The 12516-nt window shown below is 41.9% G+C and overlaps 1 protein-coding gene across 2 annotated transcripts in view; it reads left to right on the plus strand.

Annotated features, from left to right (window-relative positions):
- NEK10 (NIMA related kinase 10) overlaps window positions 1-12516 on the plus strand; it is a 290181-nt gene that overhangs the window by 70183 nt on the left and 207482 nt on the right. For both annotated transcript variants that reach the window (XM_043443207.1, XM_043443206.1), the window contains 6 exons: window positions 1796-1837; window positions 3221-3299; window positions 4055-4122; window positions 5755-5834; window positions 7872-7958; window positions 10569-10793. In XM_043443207.1, the coding sequence (XP_043299142.1) occupies window positions 1796-1837; window positions 3221-3299; window positions 4055-4122; window positions 5755-5834; window positions 7872-7958; window positions 10569-10793 (581 nt within the window). The remainder of the gene's footprint in view (window positions 1-1795; window positions 1838-3220; window positions 3300-4054; window positions 4123-5754; window positions 5835-7871; window positions 7959-10568; window positions 10794-12516) is intronic.

Below are 12516 nucleotides of genomic sequence, written 5' to 3' on the forward strand. Positions count from 1 at the left end.
TGTGATTTTAAAATGTTATTTTTATGTGTATAAAATGTCCATCATAATTAGCGGCAATGCATACAGTATTCTGTTCTTTAACTGCAGCTCTTCTAAAGTGAATAGCAATCATGGGAATTCAAATTAGTAGGTGGCCATAGAACTATTTTAATTGAGTTATAAATATACCTTCATTCTTAATTTGAACAAGGGTGTGTGGTTTCCAGATTCCCTTCACACAGATTAAGGAAAGCTTGACCCTTGACCCAGGAGGTCTCCAGCCCCTGAGCCTTTTCCTCAGCTGCTCACGCAGCTCCAGGGTAGAACATGATCATCACCTCATACATACTCATGTACTCACTGCCAGGCGCATTCCAGAGCTGGAATGATGGCTAGTATTTATATTTCAAATAGCTTCCTTGTGTGCACAGTAGAGAAGGAGAGAGGAGTCAGTGTAGCGTTAAACAGGTAGAGACACCTGAAACCCTTCATCCCAAGATAAACGTCAGTGTGAGTAACCCGAGAGCATGGGCTGTTAGTGGAGCTCCAAACCAGTTCCTTTCACAGCTCCAGCCTCCCAGCATCCTCTCTCTTTCTTAAGTTAGCACTTTTCAGAAGTTTTATGCAGTGCCTTCTTATTGGAAATTGGTGCGTGAGTGCTAAGTCGCTTCAGTCGTTGTCTTGACTCTTTGCGATCCTGTGGACTGTAGCCTCCACAGGCTCCTCTGTCCATGGGATTCTCCAGGCAGGAGTACTGGAGTGGGTTGCCATGCCTTCCTCCTGGGGATCCTCCTGATCCAGAGATAGAAGCCGAGTCTCTTATGTCTCCTGTATTGACAGGCGGGTTCTTTACCACTGAGCCACATGGGAAGCCCTGAAAGATCTGTATCAGATCTGTATTTTGCAATGATTATCCTTAGATTTGTTCAGGGTATGAGTTTAATAAATCATTAGCCACATCATCTGAAGGAGAAGCCCTGTTGTCTACTCTGCTAGGGCAATGCTGCTCAGATTTTATCAGGCATGTGAGTTACCTGGGGATCTTGTTGACACTGAGAGTGTCATTTAGTATGTCTGGGCTGAGTAGGAGATTGTGCATTTCTAATCAGCTCCAGACGCTGCTGTTGCTCCTAGTTCATGGACCACACCAGGCAGGGGCCTAGAGGAAAGTCTTGGGATTCGGTGATGCTGGATTTTTATCCAGACTCTGTCATTTAGGCAAAATGGTTCACCTTTCTGGGTTTTAGTGTTCCCATTCTGTAATATGAGGAGGTAAAGGGAGAGATGTCTAACAGCTCTTTGCAGCTCTGACATTTTATGATGACATGGGAGGAAGTAAATAGAGTGAGGACTCGGGCTGCAGATACTTACTTCCTGTTCATCTCAACCCAACTTTCATATCTGTTAATGTGTGCCCATGTGCTAAGTCACTTCAGTTGTGCCTGACTCTCTGTGACCCCATGGACTGTGCCCGCCAGGCTTCTCTGTCCATGGGATTCTGCAGGCAGGAATACTGGAGTGGGCTGATATGCCCTCCTTCAGAGGATCTTCCTGACCCAGGGATCAAACGCATGTCTCCTGCAGCTCCTGCGGGCAGATTCTTTGCGCTGAGCCGCCAGGGAAGCCCATATCTATTAAATAGTTTATCTTAAATATAGTATGAATGACAAACATTAAAGTTTTCCATATTTATATTAGAATGTGGACCTTCAAAAATAGTTACAAACTCATGACTTAATAAATCAATTGCATGTAAAATACATCCCCCCCTCCACTTCTCATCTTTCATGTCTGTTCTATTGTTTTATTTTTTCAGGAAATACTTCATAGCTTGGGTGGAATTGAAAACCTAGCTCAGGTAAGATCTCTTTTGTGGTGGCTGGTCTTGCCTTTCCATTTTGTGCTGTGCCTCTGGGCAGAGATCCACAGCGTGTGACAGAGAGGTCTCTTTCAACATAGCTGCCTGCCAAGGAGAAGAGCCTAGGGTCGTGAGTGTACAGCATACACACAGAGCAGGGAGGGACTTGAGCCGTTTTTTCCTGGCTGACTGGGCTCACTCTACCCCGCCTGTGAAATGAGAGAGTTTTATAAAAGGTCACCTGTCTTTAGTGAGTGAAGAAAATAAATAGGTGTTGGCTGGCAGGCCCTGGGCCTTAGCAGTGCACACACCAAGCTGGCAGGAGAAAATATTGGCTATGAGGATGTTCATAACTTTTTCACACAATAAAGAATTACTGTGCTCACTAAAATATTGGAATGATCTTCATGTATTTTTCTGCTTTGCCAACTACTGAGGGAAGGTAAGGAGCTGAATAAATATGCTGAGTCAGCCCAATGTTTGAGCTTATTAATACAATCAAGCAAAATTTCTAGGTATAGAAATAGTTGAAACAGCCCATCCTCCTAAAATCTAGAGCATGTATGCAAAGAATAATTTTCATAATAAACCCATGGCCCTGCAAATTCATTCTAAATTATTAATGGATGATTAATTTTAATGGCAATTTAATTGTAAACCTATTTTATTATTTTTATTCTTGGGAAGTAGATAATATCTAGTTTTTATTTTGAAGAAATTTTTTTAATTGGCTAGAGGTTTAGCTCATTTAATGAAATAATCCTTTATAAGATTATATTGTAAAGGATCTTTCTATCCATTTTACTTCCATTAAAATGTCAGAAATATTTGTATTTCTCTGAACTGATTTCTTATTACTATCAGTTTTTATAATTTTACAAACAGTGAGGGATTTTCAGATTATCCCATACATTTCATTCTGATTATTGCTATCTACTTGTATGCTGGTTAGATGTAATTTATGATATAAAACATAAGGTCAGTAAAATATATGCAATGTGTTATAAAACTTCTAATGAAAAGATACATTGAAGAATTAAAATTGTATGTACTGTATATTATATATCATGCATCTTATTTGTATCTTCTATTTGGAGGCTAAATTGCAGCACAGATTTATTGAGTTATGAGTCATCTTGGGACTTTTGAGAGTTTAAGCAGTCTTTCCAGGTCCCTCCCTCCACTTCTGGCACCCCAGCGAAGCTGAGAACCCAGGAACCCATCGTCTTCTGCACTTGCGTGAAGCAGGCGCAGGGGCACCGAGCGTTGTTTGGTGACCCTGTGGCGCCATCTACAGCTCATTTTCAGAAGTACACAACCTTGCACTCCCGCTGTGTGCTCTCGGAGTCCTCTCTGCTCACCTGTTGTCTGGTCCCCCCGCAGTACATGGAGATCGTGGCGCACGGGTACCTCGGCTACGGGGAGGCGCGGCACAGCGTGGACAAGCTGGTCAACATGACGTGTGAGCGCGGCCCCGGGGGGCAGCGGAGGGAAGGGGGGACGCTTTGAACACTCAGGAGGGTCCCCACACAGCTGTGGGCTTGAGAGACCATGCCAACTCTTATGCTCAGTGGCAAAATGTACCCAGAGGGGAGATTTTAGATCATGATTCTTATCTTGAAAAGCCCAATTTCATGTTCAAAGAGTTTCATTGAGCACAAGCTTAGGTTTATTTAGCGTGTGAGAGACTTCTATAAAAGTAAGTGAAATGAAAGTCGCTCAGTCCTGCCCAACTCTTTGCGACCTCATGGACTAGAAAGTCCATGGAATTCTCCAGGCCAAAATACTGGAGTGGGTAGCCTTTCCCTTCTCCAGGGTATCTTCCCAACCCAGGGATCGAACTCAGGTCTCCGGCATTGCAGGCAGACCAGCTGAGCCACAAGGGAAGCCTATAAAAGCAACTTTTGGTAAAAATATTTTTTGCGTGCATGGTACGTCGCTTTAGTCCTGCCCAACTCTTTGTGACCCTGTGGACTGTAGGCTGCCAGGCCCCTCTGTCGATGGGATTCTCCAGGCAAGAATACTGGAGTGGGTTGCGGTGCCCTTCTCCAGGGGATCTTCCCAACCCAGGGATCAAACCCCTGTTTCTTAGGTCTCCTGCATTGGCAGGTGGTTGTTTTTTTTTTTTTTTTTAACATCTAGTACCACCTGAGAAGCCTGAGCACTCCCCCGTTTTAAGCTTCAAATCCCTCATCAAAGTATCTCATTTCTTTATAGATATTTTTCAAAAACTTGCTGCTGTCAGAGACCAAAGAGAATGGGTCACCACAAGTGGAGCTCACAAGGTGAGTGGTCCCAGAAGGAGTCCCTGCTCCACCCCACCTGTAATTATAATTCGAAAACTTGCTGACCTAGCCTAAAACTGCCAATCTCTGCTAACCCACCTAAAGAGTAAATTCAGAAATAGCAAGTAGAGGTTTTCTGAAACTTCTTTCTTTTTTTCTATGCTCTTTAATTCTTTATTGCTTAATCAACTAATTTGATTGCCTAATTTAAATGTTGCTATACATCAACTGACCCCAGGTGTGTACTTACAAATAAATAAATATTAGTTTGGCACATGAAGTTATGTTAGTTTGAACCATGGGAAATTACCATGGTCTGTAGGTAAGTTTCATGTGGTTTAACCTCAAAATAAGATGGTTTAGTATTACCAACCTGTGAGTCAAATACATATTTCAAGATGAGTGAATGCAGGCTTAGTCAAAACAGACTACATTTATATTTATAGCAAAACCATTTAGATGGTAGCTGCCTAGAGCTAGGTTTCAATAGTTTGTGAGTTTCTGTGTCCCAGGAAGCCACTATCCAGCAAGTATTAGAGGAAAGTTGTTTAAAATGTGTTAGCACATGCTACTCATTTTATGGAGTTTGATTCTTAGTGATATACAGGTTAGCATTTTTTATTTCGATAGCTATATATTTCACTAATATCAGTTAGAATTTGAAGAACATTTTTGAGTAACATTAAGTTAGTGTTAAGGGTGCTTGTTACAAAAATTGTGAAATGATATGTCAGTGACTGGAGTCTGGGAAACATTGTGTTGGAAGACAGAAAGGAGAGACTTCTCTGGTGGTCCCATGGTTAGGATTCTGCACTTTCACGGCAGGGGCTGCAGGTTCAATCACTATTCAGGGAACTAAGATCCCATATGCCATGCACCTTGGGGGGAAAAATAGAAAAAAAAAAGACAGAAAGGAAAAAGTGAGAGGAAAAAAAGAGGAAGGGATCTGAGAAACAAAGATAATGCTAGTGCATGAGGTCATTAAGGGGAAAATTCACATAGTGGAAACCCAAAATCAGCCTAGCAGTTGTACTGGTTGCAGCTCTGGCCTGAAGTATGTCTGGGGGTACACTCTGGGGGACTCTGAAAATGTAGAGAGAAGATACATAAATCTGCAGTGATAGGAATCCTGAGAAGGTGACTGTGAGATACAGGTGACTCCCAGCTCAGTGATGTTACTTAGCATCAGTAAGAAATTTGAGAGGCAAATGGGGTGTCTGATAGTGTTAACATATTTTCCTTAGTGTGGGGAAAAAAAGACAGTCTTCAACATTTTGTTGAAAAAATACTTCCGTAATTTGGAAAGTGCCTGCACAATGGCAATGCCCGAGTCAGGATGAGTTCTCATCCTGAGTGATGGGTGGCACCAGCGGACAGAGCAGAGAGCACGGACCTGGAAGTACAAGACCACGTACTTGGGTCCCCTTGGTTCTTTCCTTTGGTGGGGAATGCTTACGAGGAGCTCATCCAAAGAGGGGTGGACGCCTGCCGCGGAAAGAACTGAGAATCGTGCATGTTTAGCAAACCTTCTGTTTTGAGGTTAAGTATCTATAATCTTTAGAAGGAAACATACTGTTCAAGAAGCTTGTAGTACGTTTATATAATTAAACTTTATTTTATTCCATTTCCCAGACATTAGTAAATTTACTCAGTGCCCGAGATACGAATGTTCTGTTGGGCGCCCTTCTGGCTCTTGCTAGTTTAGCTGAAAGGTGAGTGCATTTTTAAAAGTTCTGCTGCTATAGCAACTCAGATGGGAGAAATGCAAAATTTATTTTGCTACCTACTTAGTTAAGATTTGTGAATAAAAACATGAAATACCGTCAATATTTTGAAGAGGATTGGGGTGGAAATGCATCATTTTAGAATTTAAGTTGGAACAGCAAAGCAGTTAAAAATTTTTTTCTGACCAGAAATATTTACCTAGTCTTTTCATTTAACCCTCACTTATTTCTACTCTAAAATTGCACATTTCTTTGACAGTTGAATCTCCCTGACTGTCTTTCTTCATTCTGTCCTCTATATTTAAGACTTTTAAATATTTTTGCCCTTTAAGAAATTCTAGGTAACCCTTTCAGAGGTTATGATTATTTTCAAGAAAAACTTAAATATGTTTAAATATGTTTTTATGCCAATCAGTGGATCACTGTTTTGTTTTTTCCAACTTTCAGTTCAGTTCAGTTCAGCTCAGTTGTGTCCAGCTCTTTGCGACCCCATGAATTGCAGCATGCCAGGCCTCCCTGTCCATCACCAACTCCTGGAGTTTACTCAAACTCATGTCCATCGAGTTGGTGATGCCATCCAGCCATCTCATCCTCTGTCGTCCCCTTCTCCTCCTGCCCCCAATCCCTCCCAGCATCAGGGTCTTTTCCAATAAGTCAACTCTTCGCATCAGGTGGCCAAAGTACTGGAGTTTCAGCTTCAACATCAGTCCTTCCAACGAACACCCAGGACGGATCTCCTTTAGAATGGACTGGTTGAATCTCTTTGCAGTCCAAGGGACTCTCAAGAGTCTTCTCCAAGACCACAGTTCAAAAGCATCAGTTCTTCGGCGCTCAGCTTTCTTCACAGTCCACCTCTCACATCTATACATGACCACTGGAAAAACCATAGTCTTGACTAGACGGACCTTTGTTGGCAAAGTAATGTCTCTGTTTTTTAATATACTATCTAGGTTGGTCACAACTTTCCTTCCAAGGAGTAAGCATCTTTTAATTTCATGGCTGCAGTCACCATCTGCAGTGATTTTGGAGCCCAAAAAAATAAAGTCTGACATGGTTTCCACTGTTTCCAACTTTATTGAGGAATAATTATAAATGTAATTTTATGTATTTCAAGTGTATAATGTAAAGATTTGATACACATGTACACTGTGGGGTGATTACCAAGATCAAGGTAATTAACACCTCTTCGCCTCTCTTTTTGGTTCTGTGATAAGAACACGTAAAATCTTCTCTCAGCAACTTTCACGAGCATGACCCTGTGTTACCAACTGCAGTTGCCGAGTATGTGGATCTTTAGTGGACAGTCTTCTCACACCTGAAAGTGTGTGCACTTTAACCCGCATCTCCCTGTTCCCGCTGCTCCCAGCCCCTAGTAAGCACCTGCTCTTCTGTTCTCTGTCTCTATGTAGTCAGTTTTGCTGGTTTATTTTCGATTTCACATGTAAGTGATGCCATATGGTAGTTGCCCTTCTCTGTTTGGCTTATTTCATTTAACAGAATGTCCTCTAGGTTCATCCACATTATCAAAAATGACAGCATGTTTTTATGGCTGAACGCAAAGAGTCGGACACGACTGAGCGACTGAACTGAACTGAATATTCAGTTGTGTACACATGATTATATTCAGTTATAACTATGTATAAATATTCAGTCATCACATTTCTCTGTCTATTTCATCTATCGAAGGACCTGTAGCTTGTTTCTGTTTCTTGGATATTGTGAGTAATGCTCCTCACTGCTTTTTAGTGAACACCCTACGAATCCCCCTCTCCAGTGGGAATGGTGTTAATCATCATACTGTTATTGAACAAATTTAAATTTATGACATATGCTTACTGAATACTTACTTACTTATACTTACTTAATACTTCCTGAATGTTGGCGTTTAATGTAGCCCTTCTCTATAGAGCTATATTGCATTTTGCTTCTCCTCCTGGGATAATATGAGGACTAAGATATTAAATATGTGGATGTGGTATCAATAAAAGCCATTTCTCATAGTTACTAATACTTTTCAATTTGTAGTCCAGAGTGTAGGGAGAAGATAAGTGAGCTCAACATTGTAGAAAATCTGCTGATGATTTTGCATGAATATGACTTGCTTTCCAAAAGGTAGGATTGCTAACAGGGGAAAATGGCAGTGTCTTATATTTAATGAAAATGATGGTTATTATTCTAATTATGCCATGTTACATTGTTAGCTGAATATCACGAGTCAGCTTGGCATTTATTTTCTATTTAAGTTTATATAAAGTAACAAATAGTAAAGAGGTGTGTCAGTTTATCTCTGGTCCTATCTCACTTCTAGAACTGGTCATATATTCGAAATATATAAATCTATGATTGCATCTTTAATACTTTTGTTTATTACATTTTTTTTTACCTCCTGTCTCCTTAAGGAAAGAAACTCTAAGGTGGCTCTACTTTTAGTAATTTCAGACTGTGTGTTGGATAAATGATTAGATTCCTAAAATCTATTTTGCTTAAGGCAAGTAAAATACACCAAGATAGCTACTGACTGATTTCATGACCAAAAGAATCTGGAGTAAAATGAGTCATTTTCACTTGAACTACATTTTGCCCTAAAAACGTACTATATCCAGATGTCTGTTAGGTTATCAAGTTGCAACCTGTGTCATTTGGTACTTAGTTGAGTGTCATTTGATACTGAGTTGAATAAATCATAATATTCTAAGGAGGCAAAATAGTTAATAGAAATCCGAGGCAATAAAGCACTGACATTTAATTAATAGTAAATCCCTTGAATTCTTCTGAGCCAATTTAACCCTCTTTTACCCACTGTACTGGTTGGCATAGATTTGGTTATCTGAATTCATTTACCTAATAGACCCTGCACAGGTATTGAAAAGCCAAAAATGAACGAGACAGGGTTGCACAATGCAGGGGAGGGTCAGACACACAAGCCGTCCGTTTCACCCCAGCGTTGTAGTTGGTGTGGTCGGTGAGGCACAGGAGGATACCCTGGGGGCAGAGCACCTCCAATTGGAGCAAGAGGTCATTCCAAGTTTCCTAAAGGAAGGAGCAATTGTCCAGGCAGTAAAAGGAACAAGTGAACAGAATATGCTCCCCCTGGAGGCGAGCAGTGATGTGCAAGAGATGAGCGTGTGTGGGTGGGTGGGTACAGCTGCAGCAGAGTGCGGGAGGGGGTGCCAGGAAACTAGTCAAACAGATGGTGATAAGTTAGAAATAGAGTTCACTTCGGCCAGCTCTCTACAGGCCAGGCCCTGCTGTAAGCACTTCTCTGTGTTGACTTGTTGAATCTGAACAATAACTCTTCCCATATTTTACAGATGAGACACCTTTAACCAGGTCATTGATGGGCTGTTTGTGCTAAATAGTGTGGTTTTTATCATGAACATCATGGAAACTCACGGAGAGATTTTAAGCATGATAGCATGGATTTTGTGGGAACAGTTCTGATTTTAATGTGTGGGGTGTGGAATTCAGCCACACAATGAGATTCACTTAGAAAGAAGAGGGAAGGTGTGGTGTAGGAAGTTTGAGAAGGTGAAGAATGCAGTCTACCAAAGCACATATGTTCTGAATGTCAGAGCATAGACATTTGGGAGGGAGAGGAGCTGTGGAAAATTAGCTCGGGTAAAGGAATTGTGGGGGCTTCCCAGGTGGCACTAGTGGTAAAGAACCCATCTGCCAATGCAGGAGACATAAGACATGCAGGTTCAATCCCTGGGTTAGGAAGATCCCCTGGAGGAAGGCATGGCAACCCACTCCAGTATGCTTGCCTCCAGTATTCATGGAGAATCCCATTGACACCATCCCAGGAGAGTGTTCAGAGTGTGAGCCTGGGGGATAGGATGCTTCTCTGAAATGTCTGTCCTCATATGTTTCAGAGCTTAGTTGAACCTTATGTCTTATCCATCATTATCTTTTATTTTTCAGATGTTCACTGAGTGCTTTGCATTTAATTTCCCTGGATCATAGTGTTTTTTTGCCATCATATATTAATGTCTCATTTTTTAAAAAAAAAGATTTATTTATTTGGTTGCATTAGGTCTTAGTTGTGGCATGCAGGCTGAGGTGCCCTGAGCATGTGGGACCTTAGTTTCCTGACTAGGGATTGAATCCATGCCCTCCGCATTGGAGGGTGGATTCTTAACCACTGGACCACGAGGGAAGTCCCTAATGTCTCATTTTTACAATCACAGAATAAGTTTCTGAAGACTAAGATAGAGCTTTTATATTTCTTTGGTCTTGGGCACAGTGCAGGTCCCACTGTATGTACTTGATGCCTATTTGCTGGTTAGTAGGTTTTTAGCCAGACTAATGGGGATACTGTTCTGACTTAGAATGTGGTTACAAAACCACGACCTGCAGGTGAAATTTGGCCCCCTGCCTGTTTTTGTAAATAAAGGTTTATCGGCACACAGCTGTGCCTGTTGGTTTTTGTGTGTTGCCTGTGGCTGCCCTTGCACGTGTGAGTGTGACTGGGTAGTCGTGACAGAGACTGTAAGGCCTACAGAGCTACAAATACTTAGCTGTGGTCCAGCCCTTACAGAAACGTGTGCAGACCGGGATGTGGAGCGTCTGAGTGCCACAGTCTGTGCGAGTGAGCAGCTCAGTGTGAACCAAGCCAGGCCGGTCCGCCTGAGCTGAGTGCATGCCCCCACCTCCTCCCCGCCCCCCTCCCTACCCCCCCACCTCCTGCCCACCCCCCCAACCCCGCCCCGACCCCTCGTCCAGGCTGACAGCCGAGCTGCTGCGCCTGCTCTGTGCCGAGCGCCAGGTGAGAGAGCAGGTGAAGCTCTACGAGGGGGTCCCTGTCCTGCTCAGCCTGCTGCACTCAGACCACCTGAAGCTGCTATGGAGTGTCGTCTGGATTCTGGTGCAAATTTGCGAGGACCCAGAGACCAGCGTGGAAATCCGCATTTGGGGTGGCATCAAGCAACTTCTTCATATTTTACGAGGGTGAGTCAGGGTGGACTTCCACCTGTGTCACCCTGGTTGATGAAGGCTGGGGTCTCAGCCGCTTCAAGGCAGGGTGGGCACATGCTCGGCTAGCTCCCCTGCTCTTTGGTGATTCCTCTTCTGCAGAGTCATTTTTACTTGTTGTAAACAGGCTCTTTGTTAATGTCGGGAACATTTGTCTTTTTGGCTTCTTGGTGGGGTGCGGGGTTGGGGGGAGCCCTGACACGTTTATCTTTACATCACCAGCCTCCAGGTTAGTGCCAGGGGTAAAGAAGGCCTTCACTCTGCAAATGTGGGCTGAATAGAAACCCACAGAAAACATTTGTCTGGCTACCCTTCTTGAATCAGTATATGCATATTATAATCCCAACAAGTACACTAGTTACTACTGTTTTACTAAAATGTCTGTGTGCATGTAGGTCACTCATCTATAAAGAGAAGGCAAAGCCTGCTTGACTGGAGCAGGTGTATAATCCTTAGCTGAAACAGGAGAAAATACTGTCCATGAAATGATTCCATGTTACCGACCCTGGTCCAGTTGCTCGTCTCTTCTCTCTAATCTCCATGGCAGTGCTCTGAGCTGTGTGAACACCTTGCTGTCTCTCTTTTAAAAACAGAATTCAGTGAGGTTCAGGGCCATGAATCTGGGGAAGGAATGGTTTGTTGAAAGAGTTGTAAACTGAAATTCTCTTGAAGTATGTTGCAAAAATTATAACAGTAACAACAGATAGTAGATATTATGTGTATTACATATTCTGAAGTATTGAATAACAACATCTATTGGTACCATCAGTGGGGAGGGTTCTATTACCTAAAATTATTGTAAAGTATAATTCAGTCCCTCTAGATGCTGAATTAAAGGTGAAAAGGATTAAATCTGCCTAGAAAAAGATCACACTTATCTGTAGTATGTAAATAAAGCTCATTCTAATAAAAGAGTAACATCAATTTTAATATAACATGCTATCACATCAACTTCATTCAGACTTTGTGCTTATTGTGCCTTGTAACTTGATATTGTGGAGCTGTGTGTCATCACTTCCATTTTGTGAGGAAACTTTCCAAAGTGTAAGAACAGACTAGAGATCTGAGCAGTAGCTTTCTTAACAATTTCTGTCCTTGCCAAAACCAAGGAAAAGATGTGTAGACTGTTGACAACCTTCTTGTTTTCATGAATATCACACAAAAATCTCAAATACTTTAAAGTTTAAATTATAAATCTTTCATTAGCATTGTGGCATAATGGGTTAGCCTAATAGTCAAAATAACTCTGCTTGCAGATGTTTTTTCCCACTTGAGTTTGTAGGATGATGATGTTGATGGTGGTGGTGGTGATAATTTTTGTTCCATGATAGTTATTACAGTGGCTGTAGGGAGCCCTCTTGGAGAGCAGCTATTTTCTTGATGATAAAATTAAATTATATAATAAGCAATATTTCAAGGACAATGCCTACACAGAACTGAGTTTAATATAAGGCACTAGTTTTCCTATTTTGTTCAAGCCATAACTATTCTTGATAGAAAAGAGTTCTTTTACATCTAAAAAAAGTAATTTTCCCAGTCCACTTCCGTGGTACAGTGTTAGAAATCTCTTCCCTGGAAAGATGATATATGTCAACACTTATTCTATGTTAAACATTGCTCAGTGCTCTGGGAGAATTATGACCCCAGCTGGGTAAACAGTATCCTTTCAGAGCTTGGCTGCCTGGAGCTGGTACAAGGC

Source organism: Cervus canadensis, chromosome 22, assembly GCF_019320065.1.
Source record: "Cervus canadensis isolate Bull #8, Minnesota chromosome 22, ASM1932006v1, whole genome shotgun sequence".
Taxonomy (NCBI): domain Eukaryota; kingdom Metazoa; phylum Chordata; class Mammalia; order Artiodactyla; family Cervidae; genus Cervus; species Cervus canadensis.